The 22,660-nt window shown below is 31.5% G+C and overlaps 2 protein-coding genes across 5 annotated transcripts in view; one reads left to right on the top strand and one right to left on the bottom strand.

Moving 5' to 3' along the window:
* Positions 1-4,329, top strand: part of LOC108740539 (monocarboxylate transporter 13) — a 6,253-nt gene extending 1,924 nt beyond the window's left edge. Inside the window, exons 2-5 of the mRNA XM_018474893.2 lie at positions 1,697-1,930; positions 1,987-2,113; positions 2,175-2,354; positions 2,409-4,329. Coding sequence (XP_018330395.1) covers positions 1,697-1,930; positions 1,987-2,113; positions 2,175-2,354; positions 2,409-3,699 — 1,832 coding nt within the window. The 3' untranslated portion in view covers positions 3,700-4,329. The remainder of the gene's footprint in view (positions 1-1,696; positions 1,931-1,986; positions 2,114-2,174; positions 2,355-2,408) is intronic.
* Positions 4,330-10,098: 5,769 nt separating this feature from the next.
* On the bottom strand, positions 10,099-22,380 carry LOC108740540 (kinesin-like protein KIF13A). 4 transcript variants are annotated; one of them, XM_025981605.1, is made up of 23 exons: positions 22,147-22,380; positions 21,873-21,960; positions 21,335-21,498; positions 21,104-21,258; positions 20,933-21,046; positions 20,625-20,872; positions 20,007-20,571; positions 19,719-19,950; positions 19,529-19,666; positions 19,104-19,438; positions 18,728-19,039; positions 17,510-18,539; positions 17,264-17,455; positions 16,892-17,185; positions 16,688-16,830; positions 16,306-16,465; positions 14,336-14,410; positions 13,920-14,083; positions 13,576-13,854; positions 13,240-13,513; positions 12,994-13,188; positions 12,769-12,921; positions 10,099-11,172 (listed from the first exon to the last, which is right to left on the bottom strand). In XM_025981605.1, the coding sequence occupies exons 1-23, from the start codon at positions 22,199-22,201 to the stop codon at positions 11,111-11,113; spliced, it is 5,427 nt and encodes a 1,808-aa protein (XP_025837390.1). In that variant the 5' UTR covers positions 22,202-22,380; the 3' UTR covers positions 10,099-11,110. The 4 variants fall into 4 exon arrangements, with proteins under 4 accessions (XP_025837390.1, XP_025837389.1, XP_025837392.1 ...); XM_025981604.1 differs by lacking the exon at positions 10,099-11,172 and adding an exon at positions 11,983-12,610; XM_025981607.1 differs by lacking the exon at positions 10,099-11,172 and adding an exon at positions 11,983-12,610 and having other exon boundaries at positions 22,129-22,220.
* Positions 22,381-22,660: the final 280 nt, after the last annotated feature.

Below are 22,660 nucleotides of genomic sequence, written 5' to 3'. Positions count from 1 at the left end.
TTGAAGTCTGTTCCTCCCTTTTTAAAAATCATTTTTCTCTTAATTTTAATTAATAAAAAATATATTGGCTAAGGTGTTTTAAATGTTAAATTATAGTATATATAAATAAAGTAAATCCCTTTTATATTGCATATTAAGAAATGGTTCATAATTTCATAGCAAAAATCATGTGATTTAATGCATGTATTTTATGTTACGTAAAAACAAGCAATTAAGTTTAGTCACGATCTGTTGAAACGTTTTAATGAGAACACTGAAGTTGCATTTAATAGAATATATATGCTATATACATTTAATAAAAGAATGTGATAACTCATGATATTTTGTTATTATGCTGGTTTTGTTAAAACTTGAATCTGTTGAGTTTACTTTTCTATTCTGTAAATTAATTACCACAATATGTTGTTATTATCACTGTTTTTGTTAAAAATTTTGAATTTGATGAGTTTACTTCTCTATTCTGTAAATTATTTATCACGACTCTAGTAATAAACAACCTGTTATGTGTAAACATTTATTAGTAACGAAATAATTAAGGAAGGTCAAATTTTATGATAAAACTGTTGAAGGTAATTATGAAAATAGCGGAAATATTAAAATTGACCAGCAAAATACAGCATAACTTGCATATAAAGATATAATTTTTATTTTGAAATTTTAATTCAGGTGAAAAAAACACTTTATTAGACAGAAGTTCAACGATTCACCTATTTATTGAGATTGAGGTTTTTTTTCAAGGACTAAAGATAATTAGATAGAACTAGAATTTAGTTTGTAACTTATGACACCAGTTAAAATACTGACCTATTAATAATTTTTTTTTGACAAATACTTATATGAAAAAATTACTTAATATTGTTCAGTCAAAATATTTTAGTAAAATTTTCGACAATTTTTCATATATAATTGTTTGTTGAAATTTTTTTATTGACAAAAGCCCAATATATAAACTATAAAAAAGTTAAAGTAAGGATATTACGTACTTTTTAGTAAATCATTACTTGTTAATAAGAACCAATTCATTTGAATCATGGGTGAAAATGATACTAATTCTTTATTAGTTTATAGTTTAACAGTTTTTGTCAACATATGTATGTATATAGAAGGTACTAATGAAAAATGCAACTCAGTGTATGCAAAAGAAATTAATGAGTTTATATTAACTAATTTTTAAAGTATCGAGATGTAACTACGTATATCGTACGTTTGTATGTATTTAAAAATTTAGCAATATCTACGTAAAAGCTACGAAAGAATAACAATTTGGCAATGTACTAAATAGTCATAATAGATTTGTTTATTCAACTTTTGCGGTCGTGTTAAATATTTAGTAGATAGTTATTTGTTATTTATTTGTTATTCACGTCGAAATGTAGTCATTAAATTGTCAAAAAAATATAAGCAAAATTAGTTTAATCTAGTAATACACAATTAAGACTGTAAATGATGCGCAACATCTAAATGAGAGAAACCACAATTATGTTGAATAACGAATGACAAAGACCCTGAGGTTTTAATATGTTTGCGTAATTCACAAACACAAATGAAATAATTATACACATACTCGATTTCATGTGAAATACCTATTATCTACTTAACATGTTTATTGCTTAGATAAGCGCTCTCCAGATTCTGCAATAAACATTGCCAATAAAAATTAAACCCAGTTTTATGCTATTTGTTTTTATTTTTGCAGGCGTTTCTATCAAAGAAGAAAACGAAAAAGACGAAAAAGACTGGGAACTTGTACCCCCAGATGGGGGTTGGGGATGGTTGGTGCTACTAGGGTCAACATTAGTTAATATTATAGTTCCAGGAACCGTAAAATCGTTTGGTGTATTATTTGTAGAATTTCTAGAAGCTTTTAACACTTCGCAGGTAGCTGCTTCATGGATTCCAGCTTTGTGTTACTTCCTTTATAGCTCCCTTGGTAATTCTCTTTTCGTTTATTCATTAAAATAGTTTGTCTATACGTACAAATTGTAGGACCATTATCTGGGATTCTTTCGTTGAAATATTCATACAGAACTGTAACACTAATAGGAGGAACATGTGCAGCTCTTGGTATGATATTAAGTTCTTGGGCTCAATCAATACCTTACCTTTACGTAAGGTACAAAACTTTTGGTTGTTTTTGTGAAATAAAGTTGATAAGTTAATTCATTGTTTTGAAGCTATGGAATTTTGGTTGGAACAGGAGCTGGACTGGCCTTTCCACCAACCGTTTACATAGTAACAAATTACTTCGTAAAAAAAAGAGGCTTAGCTAATGGAATATGTATATCAGGGTCTGCGTTTGGCTCTATTATACTTCCCCCTCTACTTCGATTTCTTCTCGAAGTATACGATTACAGGTGAATATCAAACTTATCTGCAATTTCAGTATTTGTTTATAACAAAATTTCTAGAGATACTGTCCTTATTATGGGAGCCATTACATTAAACACTTGGGTAGCAGCTCTCTTTTTCGACCCCGTTGAGAAGCACATGAAGAAAGTCAAAAAGGGCGCGGAAGAAGATGAGGAAGATTGTGAAATAGAAGACTCAAATGTCGCTTCGGATAAATACATTGGTACCATCGACAACAGTGCTTCACTTCAGTTATTGCAAACGGGACATTCGTTCTTAGAAAATCAGGATGATTTTAATAATTCATTTGTAAGAAGTGTTTCAAGCGCTGCTGTGCCAAGTTACAAGGAACAAATAGATAGTAGGGAGCGTAAAATAAGTGTTCCTAACTCAAAAGATATTGTTAGAGCTCGTATAGGTCACAATGATTCTAAGAACCAACTTCATATGTCTGGAACACTGCAGTCTGTTCCTGAGAAGGCTAATACTCCCGTGTTCCAATCGCAATCTAGAATAACACCAATCAGAAGGTCACGAAGCGGTGCTCCAAGAAGGAATGCTTCCACTAGTTCTTTTCAATACATCTCAACACCTTACCATGGAAGCACTCTGACCTTACAACCGGAACAATTTGCTTCTTCTTTTAGTCTTCGGTCCAGTTCAGTTAAAGGTAAAGGGGACGCATTGGAGGAAAAGAAAAGTTTATTTGACTTGTCACTCCTCAAAGATCCCCTGTATTTAATTATTCTCATCTCAAATGCAACGAATGCAATCAGTTATACAAATTTTTTCATTTTATTACCATCGTATGCCTTAGACGTGGGTTACGATAAAACCAAAGGGACCATGTTGATCCCAATAGTATCTGCTTTTGATTTAATAGGCCGAATAGGTGGATCTGCCCTTTCCGATATATCGTCATTCCCTAAAGAATGGTACTTTATTGGAGGACTATTAATCTCTGGAGTTTCTTTAGCAGCCTTGCCTTTCTCTGCTAATTATATTATTTTAAGTACATTCTGTGCTGTTTTTGGTCTAGCTTCTGGGGTTTACGTAGGGATAACAACGGTCATAATGGCTGATCTTTTAGGGACCGAAAAAATACAATCGTCATACGGAATTTCCCTTTTTGTAAACGGTGTTTTACAACTTATTGGTCCTCCTATTTGTGGTCTTTGGTTCGAAATTGATCGTTCTTATACGTCCATGTTCTTTTGGCTGGGGCTAATTTTAATAGCGGGTGCATCATTATGGATTTTCTATCCGTTTATTAAGAAGAAGGATAAAAGTAAAGAATTGGACACCATGGTAAAAAAGAGTACATTAAAAAGTGACCTGGAAAACTGTTAGACTTATTACGATTTCACGGTATTATTTTTATGCATTTGCGTAAAACTTAATTTTATTATTAATATATTTATAGAAAATATGTAACTACAAGAACACCGCTAACCAATTACCTAAGTAATATATAGTTTTTTTTTTACGGGTAGATGTTTATTTTCCAGTGATATTCATGTTAATTTAACTTGAAAAATATTTACATATGTTGAATCTTGCAAAGGATGCACTAGGAAATTAAGAATGCTTGTTAGTTACACTGTTAATTCCACGTAATAACGTTAAGAATTAAATACTTCTGTGATCGAAATGTGTTGTACTTATAGATTCGATTTAATCATGCTGATAAAAACAGCAATGCTCTCAGAAGTCGCGATAAAGTGTACTTATTACTAAATAAATGTAAGTATATTAATTAAATAAAAAAATCTCGATGCGCCATTTTAACTAAAACATTGCCATTGCCAGTAAATTTAAGACCAAAGGTGTTATTTGTTATGTACCTCGTTAAAGATTTTATATTTTTAGTACATATGTAGTTCTTAGATTCAACTAAACTTATATAAGCATATTTTTATGAAAACGTATCGGATAATGCAATTTATGTACAAAAAAGATAAATAAATTCCATTAGAATTATTTTGCAATGTATAACTAAATAAACTTTTTTAAAGGAATCCCATTTGTCTTGTAAACTGTCTTGCAAATAAAGCAATAAATTCCTGAAACATAAATTTCAAAATACACAGTACAATATTTTGCTACATATCTACCGAATGTACGATGTTTTTCCCTGATTTCAGGGACAAAAGAGCAAAATACCTTCACTTTCGGTAAGGGTATGGAATAAAATCGTACATAGGCTTCAGGAATAAAGTACGGCACCCCCTCCCGGGAGGGAATACCGCACTTTCTTCCCTTGATGCGTAAGTACTATACAACTCGCTGGATTTGTATCAACGTTCCGCTTAACATTATATTTTTGTAATCAATTCAATATTCGATATTGATGACGGATGCATATCGCAAAATGTACCCTCGAACCACTTTTGATAGAGAACTGAGGAGACTGTTGCCCTAAATATACAACCAATCTGCAACGAATCGAGACGTAGGACAACAGAACCACGACAAAACTATTTAAGGTTTTTAAAAGGATGGAGAATTAATATTTTAACGACAAATAAATAATAACATGACGAAGTTTAAAAGAGAAAAACTTCGATGGCGACTTTAACGAATTGTGTGATCGTGTGTGATTGTGTTAATTGTTTGATATACTTTCTCTTCTGAAGACAGAAGAGAAGGAATGGAAAAAAAATGTGGAAATGATGCTCCAGGAAAAGCTGAAAAAAAAAATAGGTAATAATGTTAGTATCATCGTTTAAAAGGTATTTGTTTGGATGTAAAGTATTTTACTTACCTTTCATGCTGAAATAAATTTAGAGTTACATTAGTAAAAGGTAAAATATAATAATATAATGGTGGTAGGTATAGTATGTACTTACTTCATAAGTTACCATGTTGAGGTAATTATTAAGTTTAGATTGTGATAAATATATATCTAAATTAATGTTGATGTTTAAGTTAATCCTTTTTATCTATTACGAGCGTGAGTTTGAGCGTGTGTGTGTATGAGCCTGTGTGTTTTAGGTGGGTAAAATTTAAAAGTTTTACTTTAACATACCTATTTTTGAATGTAAAAATGCAAGTGTTATGAAGTGTGAAGTGGATGAAATTAAATTAAAAATTTGTGAGTATTCGAATGCCTTTTGGACGAACACATGGAAAAGAAATTGCAAATTTAAAAATGACCTAATTCAAAAATGAACATGAACAACATTTCTACTGAATTAAATATTGGTATCTAAGCTTGGTTCATTTTTAAATTAATCATTAAACAGGAAAAAAGTAGTTGCAAAATTAAAAACTAAATTAATTTAAATAAAAAGAAAATTTTAAATGTTCGTCAGTTTTTAAAAAATTCTAATTGCAAGATTAAGATTTCATTCTTTAATTTGGCGCCAACTCTGAACCGATTCGCGAACCCCTAGAACTTTATTACGATTTCAGCAACAACGTCTTCCTCACTACACCATTAAATGTGTATGTAGGTATGGGTACACTAGCTGAAAAAAAATTCAAATAGACCCAACGAGTGACAAGTAAACACACATAATACATAACAAACCTGTAAAAAATAAATGTGTGTACGCGGTATATATGTATGTGGAACACAACACCCAAACGACTGCGTAGACAAACCTCGATGTATGTTTTGTAATCAGATAATCACAATTTTAAATGTTCTCCATCTTCGAGCCTATCTCAGCAAAAAATAACAACTAATATATATCGTAATAAATAAGGTGTAAAGGATCTAAAACAGCAGCTGACAATCACAATAAAACCCAAATAAAAATCAAAGTTTGACGTTACAGGCGCAACACCTGCATACGTCGGTCCCTAACACGTGGAGATTAAATTGGATAATAATGGACCAGCAGTGGAGCCCAATAATACACTAAGTTACAGTTTGTAACTTATCTTATTGAGCGCAAAAATCATATTAGCCCCAAAGAAATAAAAATGGAAATATAAAACTTGCCACTCAGGTCTATTTGATACAATATTCATTAGTGACTTACTTTGAGGCGTCGGCTAGACCTAACTAGGGTTCACCGAAACCTTAATCTATCCAGCGTTGGATGTCCAGGGTCCTCATCCTCTCGAAGCTGAGTGGGAGCAGTTGGATGGAAGGAGGGGGTATAACCATCAATCAAACCATTCCATTACTATCCATTACACACACTAACACTTACACACTACATTTCACTACCGTACACGAACGCCACCAACTTTTCGCGAAAATAGTATCATTGTAAGATACATTAAAACGATTCGAACACATAACAAACTCAGACTGGCCTTAAACAAAAGAAAAGGCTGTACGTCAGTAGGCACCTGAGAAGGTAAACAACAGCTTGTAATCAAATTTACTGGTATACTCAAAATCTAAACCAGAAAGATGGTTTCATAACAACCATTGTATTATTTATAAAATCCATGCTGGTCTAGGATGAAGGTCCTCTTGTAAAAACACGTACATAACTGCAAGGACTTCTTCATCTTCATCACTTGATGCCTTCTACCACCCCCAGTATTGTATTCTGTTAGCCAGAAACAAAGAACGCAATTGAATGGAAATATTCTAAGCAATAAAAAGAAAAAAGTTTCACCATACCTTTCCTTCAGTTTCTGTGCCTCGTTGGTTGAGACCTTCCAGCACCCTCGCAAATTCGTCGGTTTCAAAATGATATCACCCTCCATCAAAACTGAGGCTCTTCTGGAATAGGTATGACGATGCTTTGGTCAACCCTAAACATCCGTAACTTCTCAAACATTCTTTAATTGGTAATTATCTAATTGTTATCTTTAAACATGGTACGTTATAATTCTGAAACAATAAAGGCTAATTAATAACAACTCGTTAAGTGTTACTTTCGTTGGTTGTAATAATAATGATTATACTCTTTACCAATAAATAATTAATGTAACTGGAAAATGCACTTATAGAAGTATTGTCATAAAGAAACTTTAAACAATTGCCATTGAAAGACGTATATCAGAATCTACTAATTATTTTTAATTAAATAAATGAAAATAACATATAATGATTGTATCAATTTTTAGCAGCTTTTATTAAGTTTTTGATCATCTTTCGAAATACCCTTTATGTCATTTATGAATGGAGGGACATCTTCTGGAATGCGTAAAGGAAGGAATTCTTCCAAAGTTTGTTTCTTTAGCATAGAGTGCGTTGTGGGTTGATAGCATTAGGGACTTTACCGACAATTGCCTATTTGGAATTTGAAGTCCCTTGTTTTAAAATATAAAAGTTTTTGGAATTAACCTTGAATGGGCAGTAAATTAGTATTTAACACTAAAGTATTTTTAGTGCCTTTTTTATTATACATTTAATTTTACCAAAAGTTAATCTAATTTTTATCGTATTTGGGTAGTAATTTAATTAAAATTTGTTTTGCTCTCAGTTGAATCAGTTTGTTTATTTTACCTGATCAGGGGTTGTTTGAAATGGTTTGCCTTTTATTGGAGAGGTATGTGTTACAATGTTAATGTAATATTTCAATTTATAAACATTTAAAATAAGTAATTTAGGGTTTATTTAAAATTGGAACACTTAATTGGTTTTGTGTTCTGAAAAGTTATAAAATAAATCGAAATTTCCATACGTCTTGATGTAATTGAACTTATTTGTTTTATATTGAACGTAAAACAGTGAAAACGAAATTATTGTAAAAACAAAAAATCTATTCGGTAATGATTAATTTTGTAATATTTGTACCTTATGTAGGGAATAGTAAAGTGTGAATAGAAGCCTCATCAAAAATGCAAGAAGGTCCTACTTCCTTTGTATTAAAGGAAAAGCCCGTACAAGCTGAATCCGTCCTCCCAGTTTGTGTAAGCGTTGCCATTACTTCAAAGTAGTATAATTTTCAGTCCAACTGCTATAAAGATACAGAAAATGTATTTGAAATTGATATAGTAAGATAGCAATAAAATGAAATTATTAACATATCATGTTTACTACTTCATATGCTTTTATTTTATGGAGGGCACCTGAATTGGTGAGAAAATACAATCAATATAGTTTTTGAGAATAAGTAAAAAGAAATGATTGAATGTTGTGCATTGTAATTAGAAAGAAATTGTACAATTTTTTGCAGTTTGATTGTATTTACAATATGTTGCAATTTCTTTTTCATTTTACTTCATAAAAGCAACTGAATTGCAAAGTGTAAAGTTAAAGTCACCATTTTTTTAATTAATTATTAAAATTAACAATTCTCTAAAATTCTTACATTATTATGTCATGAAAGAGGGTGAAATCCTTAACAAGAAAGTCCTAATTTCTGTGCATTGAAGGAAATTTTAAACTTCAGGTTGTTAAATCATTCTATAGTCATTTTGGGTGGGTGTTGCTGATACGTTAAGGAAGTCTTTACATTAAAAATTCTAATTTCCATTCTAACTATATGCTATAAAAACACGGAAAATGTATTATGATTTTATAAGATAAAGCAATGAAAAGCTGTCACTTTATACTTCTAAGAAGTTTTCAATTGTTTTATAGATACCAGTGAAAAACAAATTACTGTCTTGTAAAAGGATTTAATAGTTGACATTAGAATATCTTCCTTCATTAGTGCTTTGTATACTTTTGTTTCATAAAAAAAGAAGTAAATTGGAGAGAGAATATAATAGAAATCTTCATATTTCACGTGATTTTCAAAATGAGCAACTTTATAAAATACAAACTTCATGTAACTAAAACAAGAAGTGAAAGTCTGTTTTTCATGGCATTTAGAAAAGGTTTTCATAACAGAATACCTGCAATTTGTTGTGTCTGTATTGACTTATTACGAAGAGGCCCAGGTATGAAAATTATTTTAAATTACCACTTTAATATCCACAAATACATGAATAAAATCGTGGTATTAGTGTCGGTTTGCAAAAACTCATGAATTTAGTTTGTTATCAATAAAATGTTTATAGTTTTTATCATTTTTAATATTTGTCATGGCATGGGTTATATTATTGAAAGTTTATCTTAAAAAATAACGAAAATCATTTCAGGGTGAAATAAAAAAATACATACCTCGGGTAGTTGACCATTTAATGAACGCGTTTTGATAAAATTTTTTTAAATCTTTTTTTACGATTTGTATTTCTTCCACTGAAAAATAATAATTTGATATTGAGGGATGGTTAGAGATAGGCTTCTGAAAAGGTCATAAATCGTCGTATCGCACTTTTATTATCAAAAATCTCCAAAAATTGCAGAGATAATTTCGAGAAAGTAGATTATACGAGAATAGCGTCACTTGAAAGGACCATTGTTGACCGGCCAATCAGAAACGAGTAGTAAGTTTATTTTAGGTTTTCAATGCCAACTTTTACAAATGTAAGCGCGAAAATTTCAAATTTGAATCTAATAAAATAACCACAAAGTTTAGAGTCTTCTCTTTCTGGTTAAATGTTTATTCCGTTAAGGGATTGAATGTGCTTAAGAATTTTCACAAACAAAATACAAGTATTTACATCATCAAATCCACAAATATTTATTTTTAATAAATTTAAAATTCTTACCTTATGTAAGATATGGGTAATGTCTGCTTGTATTTACTGGTATAGTCATATTTGAACTTTTTGTTGACGATTAATTAATTAGTTTACAATATATAAAATAGAAAAATAAACTAAATTAGTATGTTACTATAAATCTAATACAGGTAAAAGGCTAAAAATGTAGGTATTTGTTAAGTAAAAATGAAAGAACCATCTGTTTTCGTGTAGTTTTATTGGTAAAAATATATAGCAACTGTAAACAGAAAGTAATAATTTAATGGTATAGATATAAAAGTTAACAACAAAATTTACAGAATAAAATTACTATTATGCAGCTTAAACAAAATGTACAACAAACCCATTGTAAAGGCAAAATAAATTACATTAAAAGGCTGGTTTAAATAGATGAATAATTACAAAAATACTTATATTGTTAGGCAACCATGGCTAATTCTAATATGTGTATATATTGAAGTGCGTTTAAAAAGTAAGTACATACAATGCAATGCCCGAACATGCAATAAGAATGTGTCATTAGGTGTATGTATAAATACAACCTTCGCAAAAATTACAACAAGATAAACCAAACTTAGTTGCAATAAATAATTAACTATATAAAAGTGCAATTTACAAATTAAATCTTAAATATAATTTTTTATACAAATATAGTTTTACAGCTCAACGCCTTTGATTTTAATAATCACAAGGAACAGAATAATTCTACTTTTGTTGTACTGAATCAACAGACATTTTAAAGCATCTTCATTACTACTTTACATGCAATTTTATATAATTAATGTGTGTACATGAAAAATGAATTATCATCATCATCCGATGTAAATTCACATTAGCAGCCTATAATCTTGTAATTACAATATTTATTCTTATAATTATTATTACTTTATTTAGCAAATATGGACAGAGACAATACTCCAGATGAACACAAATGATATTTACAATGTTCGTTATGGGGACTGGAAAGAGCAGGTAAATGTGTCAATATATCAAATTGATTACAAAGTTATTATTTGAATCGACTAGAAAACTGCTGGAATGTGAATAAAGATATATTCAAATTGGCTGGCTTTATACAGTGTCAAGTCACTTCATCAGTTACTAACGATAAGTTGATACAAAAAATTCTAGCACTGGGATGTTTTTCTGATTACTTTGCAGACTATCACATCTATGGGACATGTAATGGGGTTGTCGTTTCATATCGTTTATATTTTTCTTAGTGAAACACGTCAGATATGTTATTCTAGTCACTCTACTTCAAAATATTATTACTTAACAAACTCCAACGTTGTGCTATTTTAGGAACTACCGAGTCTATTTCAAAGTAAAATTAGTAGTAGTAGCAGTAGTAATATTAGTAGCAAAAGTAATAGTTAGTATTGTACCCTCTTCTGAAAAAATATTTTGTCAAATACACAAAATTCCAATACACTTTAGGTTAAAAAAAATTACATTTTCATAAAAGAATTCTGTTATACTGAATATTAAAAGATGAAAAGGCAAAACAGACATTAATTGCAGTTACTTTTATAAAAGTTGTAAGTGCTACCATATACAATAAACAGCTTTTAGAGCTACATTGATAATTTTTAAAATCTTTATAACTAATTCGGATATTTGCAAATTTGACAAAACATTTATTGCCCTTAAGATAAATAATATACTGTAGTGAGGTAAAAACAGAACTTTTTGGAATGGATTTGTGCAACAGATACTTAGTTTATTTCGTTTCAATATGATCATATTAATTCTGTAGTTCTTAGATTCAACTAAACTTATATAAGCATATTTTTATGAAAACGTATCGGATAATGCAATTTATGTACAAAAAAGATAAATAAATTCCATTAGAATTATTTTGCAATGTATAACTAAATAAACTTTTTTAAAGGAATCCCATTTGTCTTGTAAACTGTCTTGCAAATAAAGCAATAAATTCCTGAAACATAAATTTCAAAATACACAGTACAATATTTTGCTACATATCTACCGAATGTACGATGTTTTTCCCTGATTTCAGGGACAAAAGAGCAAAATACCTTCACTTTCGGTAAGGGTATGGAATAAAATCGTACATAGGCTTCAGGAATAAAGTACGGCACCCCCTCCCGGGAGGGAATANTATAGATAAGGAAAAGTTAAGAGATGACCCATTCAAACGATTCCATCAATACACAACATTAAAAAAACAATATCACAGAACTAATTCAAATAACCACAGAATTATAAAACACCTGGTAGTCGCGGTGATCTAAATACTAAAAACAGCTTCTCGCGCAAAATTATCTAATTAATAATTTGGAGAGCTACACAATTACAATTCACCTAACCCAAGAAAAAGAAAAAACAAAGGGCAAATAAATAATCACAATTAATATTGACCTCAAATTTATGGTTTCGACGGATGCAATGCAACAAATCTATTTACTTTAACCGTATAATTTACATAAATTTGGACGGTTTACCAAAAGCAATTAATTGGTCGACCCATAAAAACTTGACGCCTCTCAAAAATATTTGCAATATAATGCTACTAATTGTTATTGTTATTATTTCTGTTTTTGAACGAATCGACGTAAATACTAAATTATTACCGTGAATCAGCTGTCGGTGCATTACGCAAAAAATTAAATAGATGGGTGGTTCGATGGAGGGAACTGGTGAAATGTACAAGCCTACTTTGCACGAGAACTTTGTTTTACACCTACGGTGTTTAAGCTATCTCCACGGGAACGAGACCTTGGCAATTCACCTAAAAAATTTCTAAGATATTTCACTTTTACTTAAAAGGCAACTAAATTCCTCACTACTTCCACTACAATACATATAATAATAACTTTACACTATTTGAATCTCATTTCTAAGTTATATTCGTTATAAATATAATTTTCAAAATCAAAAGTCACTTACCCTTTCCAGAAATGCAATTCTGAATCTCATTCTTATAGGAACGCATGGCTCTACCTCTCCTATCCAAAATTAGTTTGTCAGCTCGTACAAACATTCCATGTTTTGGGCGGCACGAAAAATAACGGATACCTTGGACAGAACCATCATTTTTTCCTACAACAAAAATGCATACATTTATGTTCTATTTCATACATAGTACAATTATATTATACAGGTAATGATTACCTTTTGGGGCATCCAGTTCAACACCAATCCACGTACCGTTAGCAAACTCTGTTGGGCCTATATAAGCTATCACACCAGATGAATTGTAAGGTCTTATAAGGACGCTTTCACCTAAAACAACCCAATCTGGTACTGGAACGTCGCTTATTTTATTTAAATCGGCTCTCGAACCATAATTTGAAACTTCACTGTCATCTAAATAGAAACAATTAATGATTGAATTGATTGCAATAATTTTTAACTTACCTTCTAATTTTTCGCAGGAGCTACTCATATTATCCCCGTTATTTGATAAAGATGCTTTCCTTTCAGAACGATTGGAAAGTTTGTTGTCAGAAGCAGTATTACGACCTTGAGGGAAAGAAGCACGTTGTTGTGAATTTTTTATATTTTTGGTACGTTTAGTAGTTTTTCCGGATGATTTAAAATGTGTACTTGTCTCAGAATCTGCTTCTACAACGTCACTTAAACTACTCACGTCATTTTCAGTTACGTCTGTTTTATTATCAGAAAGTTGTTCCTGAAACAATAACTTGTACTTCAGAGACTACTTCTTCACACTGTAAAATACGATTTCTTTACCTCTGTACTTTCATCGCTCTTTTCCATATTAATGTCGTTAACTTCTGATACAGGCTTTAAATCAGCAATAGTATGCTTAAACTCATGGTCAGGAGTTTCTTCTGCACTTCTTAAAGACATGGAATCTTCACTTGATAAGTTAGTTGATGACACAGCTTGTGACCCGTATCCACTCGAACTTACAGAAGGAGTACCGGTCTTCGGCACCAACTCGATCAACGAATCTAAGGTTCTCGAAGTCGGTAAACCTCTTTTAATGTTATTTTTTGATTTTAAAACCTTGAGATACAAAATTCACACAATTAATAAAAAAGGAAAAATGAATATGAAGCCACATTACTTACTGAATTGTCACTACTTTCTTCGTCATTTCTTTCCAGGTCGTCACTTTTTTCTTCCAACATTTCATCAAGGTCCAATGAATGTTTTCGTGGTTGTGGAATTTGTTCTTCATGAAGAGTTGTCATTCTGTGTCCAATTTTTTGATTGGCCGGAGAGGTCATACTCACTAAAATATTCTAAATTACAATACTGTCGAACATTTTTTTCAAATAAATTAAGAGTAAGCACATGCTGCTAAAGCAGGGGATACTAAAGATAAAAATCATTACAGATGTTGTGATTCAAAGTAGCAATAATAACTTATTAAACATAAAAACCAATCATCTAACTACCTGAAAATTGTAAAATAACGAAAAAAAAAAAATACGAAAACAAAACAAAATCGACCAAAATGAATTCACTACAATTGTAAACGTACATTTGGTACAGCTGTTGGGCTGTTGTAAACGCAGTGAGTTAAGATTTAAACTCAAATTTAAGAACGTCGGACGAGCTGTAAAATTAAAAATTGTAAGTTTCTCAAAACCTTTCTGTTAATCAAAAATTCGAATATTTACAAATAGTAGGTATAAGTTTGCCTTTTAAAATCCTTCAAAATTGTTAATATATGAATTTAAGTTAAAGTCAAAGAGACAGTTGTATTTTTACCATGCATTTTTTGTAAACGTTTAACCATATCCTATGACCCAAACATACACCTTTATGACCCTCTTCTAAATACAGCAAACTTTTAAGTTTTAATTCTTTCTAAATTTACATTTAAAAGAACAAATAGGAATTAAAAAAAAAAAGAGAGTCATAAAAATAACATTGAATCTGAGGATTTTGGTCGGTCTTCCACAACACACATACTCTATTTTGTTGATGCCTGCCTACCAGACTACTCATGCCATATTCAGCATACAAATACAACTAGTACTTATTCTGATCAATACATACAAAAAGTACCAATTGTAACTAAAACGGAAAGGTATCTGATTCAATGGCAGAGGTATGTACTGTTCTATTTATTCATAAGGTCTCTGTGACTTCATCACAAGGGAGTATATAAACTATGTGGCAATGATGAATAAGTGCTCAATATTAATATGAAATGTACAAAATGTGATAACGAAAAATAATGGTGTTGATGTGAAGTGTAACTTCTTTAATTAATATAAATTACAACAAAAATATTCTCATGTTTAACAACATACAATTGCAAAAATTATTCATATTACTTTCTGTATTATCTTCTTAATTGTAGATAATCATAATAAAACACCCTGTATAATAATTAAATAATAGCTCATTGGTACTTTTTTAAATTTACATTCAAGCCTTTTCTAAAGAAGCATTTGTTTAAATTAATTTTGAAAATGAAAAAAATTACATTTAATTAAGAACAACTGTGTAAACAAGTGCTTCTTTATATATATCCCATGCTGTTTTGTATTATTTTTAATATAATCGGTGTATTAACATTGACTTTGTACTATAAAAGTTTAACGGATTTTAACAGAACATTTCATATTATGTATTGCACTAATCTATTAAAAACAACCAGTTCAAAGAATAATCCATGCAAAGGAACTCGAATAATTATATACGAAACAGGTATATCAAGTCACTGAAAGTAAAAATGAATTGATGATAGACGTTGTGGAATGAATATGACGATTAGGCGAACATATATGTTACTATGTATATAGATAGGCAAGACTGTTTTTAAAAAATTTAGATTTCACAGGTGTCGCAGATGCAGACTTTACACTTATATATACAGCCCGTTTTCCACCTATAATATTCCACTAAAATATTAAATTGCAAGCCTCCATTTTACCTGTGAGAATGGAGCCTTGTGATTGCAGTGAAAATAGAATCAATTAGTAAAATCGAGAATATACATTGTATCATCAAAAATCTAAAATGTTGTCACGAAATAAACAAGTAACACACACCAACGGAATAACAGTTATCTTTTTCGTATTTGCAATACCATGAAGTATTATATAATTAGAAAATATGAGTACACAAATAGTAAATCTGCTGTCTCTATAAGCAATCACTTTTATGTTTTGCTTACTACGCTTCCACAAAAGAAAACAAGAACTGAAATAGTAAAATTCAAACAGAATAGATTAAAAATGACTCTGCTACTCCTTTTCTTCGTCTACTTCTAATACAAATAAATATGATACTGGCAAAAATATATAGAGCCAGTTGTTGCGACGCAAGTGTCTAATAAACAAGCAATATTATAATTAATATAAATAACATAGAAAAATCGATATTTTCATGTTCCTATAATATATGTACTATAATTGCTGATAAAAAATCCCAATATTTTAAATATAGGTACAGATAATTGTGCAATTGGTAAATACAAGACTAACTTAAGTAGCTTACCGATTCCAAATGGTTTGGGAGGTGTCATATCCGGGTCTTTCGAAAAACTGCTTCTAGATGATCTCAATGGTAATCCTGCCAGAGGCTCGCTATTGAGTTCTGTAACGCTTTCAGAACGAGGCATGTTCAGGGACTCTGTGCTCATGTCTAATCTCATCAACTGTAATAAAACATTAATCACTGTTTGTATACATAACAGTCACAATAGTAGGGGCGTTGTGATAAGGATATTTTATAAATATAATCGCATTTTATATAAAGGTACATAGAATTACATTAACATACCCCTTGATTAGTTTCCAAAGCCTGATAAGCATTAAATTTAAAAATAAGTTAACCAAGTACGTTTTAACAACTTACAAATAAAATATGTAAATTTTACCTGAGAGAAGTTAGGTACACTAGCAGTTTTGCGCATTAGAGGTTGACCTTTGGCTTGCAAAAGTTCCTTCACAGCAACACTTTGTCGGAGACGGTCTAACGTCAAAATACTTTCAACTGCGCTTACACCTTTTGTATATTTTTCTAAAAAGAAAAAACAACTTTAGGAATCTTTTGTTTTTATTGAAAATTTTGAGAATCTTACCGATATATGTCTCTCCATCACATAATGATGTGTCTTCTCCTGAAGCGGCAATTTGAGCCAAAGACTCACGGTCTTCTAATTCTTCACTAGCTTTAGGAATATTTGAGACAACTTCGTATGTAACGCCTGTTTGTGTTAGAATGTCTGTGCGAACAATTTTCCTCTTAATTCTATCGGTGAGACTTTGGCGTTTGTAAATGTTCAAAGCTAATCGTTTCCTGAGTACAAGGTCCATTGGAGCAGGATGAGACAATCGTACAGTTGTCTTTAAAATCATATAAACTCTGTCGTTTGCTAAAAAGTTAAAAATTTACACTTACACCTTTTTAATTAAATTTACGGCAATGTAAAAATCTAATTAAAGGGGCTTACGTTCGGTTATTTTATTTAAATGAATACTATCATGAATTGATGAGTCCCAAGAAACAACGGCACAAACATCTTTTTCCAAATGCTGCAAGATATGTAAACTGTAAAACACACTTGTTATCTCTTTAGGCAAGATGGAGTTTAAACCGGCAACTGTTACTTCCTCGCCTGATTTATGTGTAGATAAATCATCAGCTAAAAATGATTTTGTTAAAAATACTATTTTAAAGAGTTTAGGAATTAACTAACCATTCAAATCGAGGAACAAAACGGGAACATACGATTCCATGCCCAATGGTGGGTCCCAAACGGCAGGTGCTCCAGGTATTCCAGAACCTGGTGTAGGTACTAATACAGCATTCCTTTCTTCAGTAAGATTGACCCATTGATTAACCAGACTTTGTTCTCTTTCTATATCTTGTTCTGTTTTATTTGTTTTATCTATAAGTTTCTTGATCTGCTGATCTAAATACTGCCGTCTTCTCATTAACGCTTCACTCCATTTTTCCCTTAAAGTGGCAAGATCTTCATCTTGATAGGAATCAAGCTGTTTTTGGAGTCGAGAACGCACTAAAATGCTCCCAACTTCTACTTTTACAATTGATTGGCAAATAATCGGCAAAGTTCCCGAGTTTTGAACGGGTTTAACTCTGACTTGTATACGTCTCTGCTGACCTTGACGTAATTGATAAACACCTCCTGTACAAGTATCGCCTTTGTTTGTTACCTCAACTGGAGCATATTCGCCTTGATCATTAAGTTCTTGTATTTCAACCCATAATTCAATCTTTCTTGTAAGTTCTGACCACCGATCGGCCAACGAACGGGCTTTAGCCAGTTGTTGCTGTTCTACTTCCCAACCTGGTTTTGTTCGGGTGAATCCGGCACTTCGATGTCCCCAAACCTCTATCGAAAGAGCACCTTCTGCACAGTGTTCTACGAACTCTTCTGTAATAGGAACAGTAAAATCTTTGACATGGTCAAATCGGAATGTCATGGTATCTTTTTGACCAGGATTGAAGACATTCTCGTGCAATTCTGGGTCAACAGGGGGCGGAACAACAATAGGATCAGGGTGGTTCCAGAAAGTATACTGGCAAAACACAAAATGTGACAAAGATAAGGGTAGACCCGAAGCTTGCTTAATGTGGACGCGACAAGTTATTTGATTACTGGTATTAATGTCATCGTCATCATATGTGCTGTCACTTGAGCTGTCTGAAGCTGCTTCACATATCCTGTCTTGAGGGAGCATACCAGCAACACGACTCAGTTCCACCTTGGATAACAAAAACATTTTTTGTTGTGGTAAGGAAGAAAAAACAACCATACAGAGTTAAACATGTAACAGTTATATAAAAAGTGAATCGTATCATTGATTTTTTTTTAATTCAGTGATAAACAAAACAGTGCCATTTTATTATGTAATATCATGCATAATGGAAGTCAAGCGGCATTTTCACGTACCTGTAACCGCCCAGCTACTTCTCCCTGTTGACTAATAATGGGAGTGTGATAGTCTAATCTAACATCATGAAACAGAGCCTCTAAAAATATATTAGCTACGCCTATAAGATTATGGTGTTCCTGGGACTCATAGAACGGATCCATACAGTTTGGAGGAATTGGATCTCTGAGAGGAATGTTATGTTCTTTCCTTTCTTCATAAAGTTCTCTCATATCAATCAACTTGTTTTCCAATTTTTCCATACTCCACACCTGACTGGGAGAATTTACCCGTTTCACCAATATAGCAGGTTCACTTACAAATGATCCTTTCTGTAACAATCAAGCAAGAATTTCAAAATTATTTAAAGTTACAAAATATTTTCTTTTGTTGTACCTTTCTGTTTGGACTCAAATTTGCAGGAGGAATTTGCAATGTCACACTGAATCTAGTTTGTCTTCCCATTTCTTCTGCAAGAACGTTTGCTTCTTGTACAAGTGCATTGGCCCTCACAATATCAGCTTTAAGCTGACCTATGCTCCTTTTGAACATTTCATCTCTCTCTTGTGCCCATTTCTCAACTCTCATTTGCGTGGTGGGGGTACATGGGGCTGGTTTGACAAATCTCAGCGGGTCGTAGGAGTAAGGAGGGTATGGGGTAGTAGGTGACATTATATTTCTCAACTGCTGAAACTGTCTTTCATATTCTAATCGTTGTTTTTCTAGAGCAACTGGAAAAATTTTAATAGTAAGTTATAAATTCAAAACAACAAAAATTAGTTTTTAATGTTTGTTATAGAGTAATCATATTATTTTTGTACCTTGTTTATCCTCTTCATGCTGCTTTTCAAGTCTAGCAATAGCCGCTTGAATAGGATCATTACTGAGTTCATTGAGCATTAGTTCTTCTCTAGCAAAGTTATAATCAATATATTGGGCAGGAGTTTGCGGTTCAGAGGCTAAAGAACAGTGAAATAATTATTTAAAACTTTCCTGATATGGAATACTTACAAACTTTAGGGCAATTGACACGGAAGAAATGGTGATTCCCCCACACGATTCTATCGCCATTTTTAAGAACTGTACGAGTAGTAATTTGAGATCCGTTAACAAATGACCGTGCATTGGCAAGAGGCTCCATAAATAAACCACCATCCTCTATAGTCATTATACAATGTTCAGGCTGAATTCCCAAACCTGACAATTGTATATCTGCATCTTTACTGCCAACAATTGTCTTTTCCTTGAAATATAGAAAAGTAAATTACATTTTTCAAACAGAGAAAAACGTCGTCATACTTTGAGGTAATACACAAGTAATTCGTTGAGTGATGGATCAGCATTTAAATTAACCAAGTAATATTTATTTTTTTCTACTTTTATCCCTGAATCTTGTACGCTAATTCCCATTTTTTCCAATGCTTGTTGTCTTTCACTTTGAATGCGCTCTGTTTTCTCTAACTTTTCTTCCCAGGTTTGAGACATCTCTTTATATAATTTTTCACTTTCATTTAACTTTTTGTATATGTCGGGTGAACCAGTGGCATGTTTTAACATTTCTTTTAAGGTCTCTACTTCCTGTCGTAATTCCCTAATTATTCTAGCATTTGGATCCTCATTAACAACAGCATGATTAACAATTCTCTTGGCCCTGTCTGCATATCTTAATGTTGATAACGTTTCTTCAAAATTGTCAGCAGCAGGAGAGATTGTGGCTACCATTACTGTCTTACTATTACCGCCTAAATTGTCCTTAAGGAGCCATGTTAAAACTGAATCGCGATATGGAACAAACTTATCTTTGTTTTTCCCTGAAGATTGATCTGCTAACTTTGAAATGACTAGACCCAAGGTAGTTAATGATCTAGAAAGCGCTTTCGTTAGATTGAAATCCAAAAAAGAATATTGAACACTTACTTATTAATATTAGAACCTTCCTTTAATCTTTCCCCCACAGCCCCCGTTTTCACAGCCCGTTCCGAACCGGCAAGGTCCACAAGGGACATTCGGCTCACTTTCTCACCACTCACACCTGTTTTAGTATCTGTAAGGGTCTGTGTTAAAATAACTGTAAATACAGCATGTGATCTCGATGATTCGCTATTCATATTTGTAGCAGCAACTGTCCTAGATTTATTTCCTTCTGCCATTAAGTTATCAATGTCCTTATAATAACAAATATATTTAATCTTTAAATTCTTTTGAATAATTAGGTTTCTACTTACTTCAAATGACTTTACTGCTAATTGGGACAAACCATCTACATAGGGCCCCAAAACATTATGTTCTCTCACTTTTAATGATTGCTTTGTGGTTGTAGGATCTAATAAATCATGCACCTACAGAAATTTTCAGTTATTTATGAAAATAATGCGACTTTAATGACTTATATTAACCTTTTCATTGTATATTTCCATATAGCTAACTTCAACTTTGTATGAAAGTTCATCACTTTGTCGTTTAGCAATGAGATCAAATAAACTATCACATAGACGCGGTATAATACCCTTACAATTTTGGGTTCCCATCATAGTATAGGACTTTCCCGAGCCTATAATTAATTCATGAATTATTGGCATATACAAAAAAGAATAAAAATTATATAACATTAAGCTTTTACAGTTTACCTGTTTGTCCATATGCAAAAATGCATGCATTGTAGCCTTGAAATGCATTATCCAATATATCACGACCCAAACAGTCAAATACATTTTCTTGTGATGCATAGTTATCTCTACTTGGATCAATAGAATCAAAACAATGATCGAAAGCAAATGTCTTGGGCTGTTTTCTATAATACATACAAATATAAGAAGATATTAACATCAAACTAACTTCATAAACCATGCAAATTAATGATTCAATGAAGAATGTATTGTAGAATGCATATATAAATACTTTTGAAAGATAAACTTTAAAATAAAGCTAATGATATTATGAAAAAACTATTTCTAGATTATTCACTAGAATATCATTAAATTTATTAACTCTTCTTTGTCAACTTATCAATAAGTAATATAATTACAGTGCTATTCTTATTTACAAAGACTACAAGGAGTAAAATTTAATTAATTGTGAAGTGTGATGATACAGTAGTAATGTCAGATAGTGAAACAGTATACTTGGTTTAATGAAAACTACAACTAAAACGTGTTATTTTATTACCTGTCTAATTTGTCCAGACCAGAGGGTTGTTGGAGGACGGTTTGCTGTTTTTTCATTTCCACAACACATTGTGTTCCTAATTCTATTTCTAAAATAAACAAAATTAATTACCCTGATGTCATAAGTAGTATGTCAATAATAACATGAATATTCTCATTTGGAACATCCGCAGCGAATAACAATAAAAAAACTGCATTTCTTTATAACGAACAATCACTTATTCTCAACTTGATATTCGTAATTAAATACTACTTACATTATTCATTGTACTCACCTCTCCTGTTGAAAGGACGGACCCTGACAGCAACTTTAATTTTGTCAGTCGTCATTTTTTTTTCTGTTAAGGAACAGAAAACGTAAATATACAATTTGAAGTCACAATTATTTAACAAAAGTGTTTACGATTACCCATAACCAAACATAATAACAATGAAAGTGTTTAGTGAAAATACACAACATGCACAACATTCGCCATTTTTGATGTAAAAATTAGTCACTTGTCATGACGAAATTGCTATCCTCTTGTAATATGCATCGTTGCCAGATCGTTGTAAAACTCTAAAACAGATACTAATCGATTAAAATTTTAATTACGAAAGCGTCTTTTATTTAATTTTTCTGGTTTAATTTTCATTTCCATTATGTTAATAAGGCAGTTTCTTTAAAAATTTGTGTTTAAAATGTATTTGGATACATTCAGATGTACAAAATATATAATTTACGTAATAAACTATATAATATAACTTTTATATATTACGTAATAATTATTATTTGAAAATAATTCCTTA

This window comes from Agrilus planipennis, unplaced genomic scaffold, assembly GCF_000699045.2.
Source record: "Agrilus planipennis isolate EAB-ADULT unplaced genomic scaffold, Apla_2.0 scaffold179, whole genome shotgun sequence".
Taxonomy (NCBI): Eukaryota; Metazoa; Arthropoda; class Insecta; order Coleoptera; family Buprestidae; genus Agrilus; species Agrilus planipennis.
This window is presented reverse-complemented; position numbering and strand designations above follow the sequence as displayed.

What these genes read in the sequence shown, in the direction of transcription:
- LOC108740540 (XM_025981604.1), bottom strand. Translation starts at nt 22,201, where the DNA reads ATGACGACTGACAAAATTAAAGTTGCTGTCAGGGTCCGTCCTTTCAAC. An exon ending in CTCCTGCGAAAAATTAGAAG is followed by an intron (nt 13,189 to 13,239) that starts GTAAGTTAAAAA and finishes GTTTCTATTTAG; the next exon opens with ATGACAGTGAAGTTTCAAAT. An exon ending in GAATTGCATTTCTGGAAAGG is followed by an intron (nt 12,611 to 12,768) that starts GTAAGTGACTTT and finishes GAAATTTTTTAG; the next exon opens with GTGAATTGCCAAGGTCTCGT.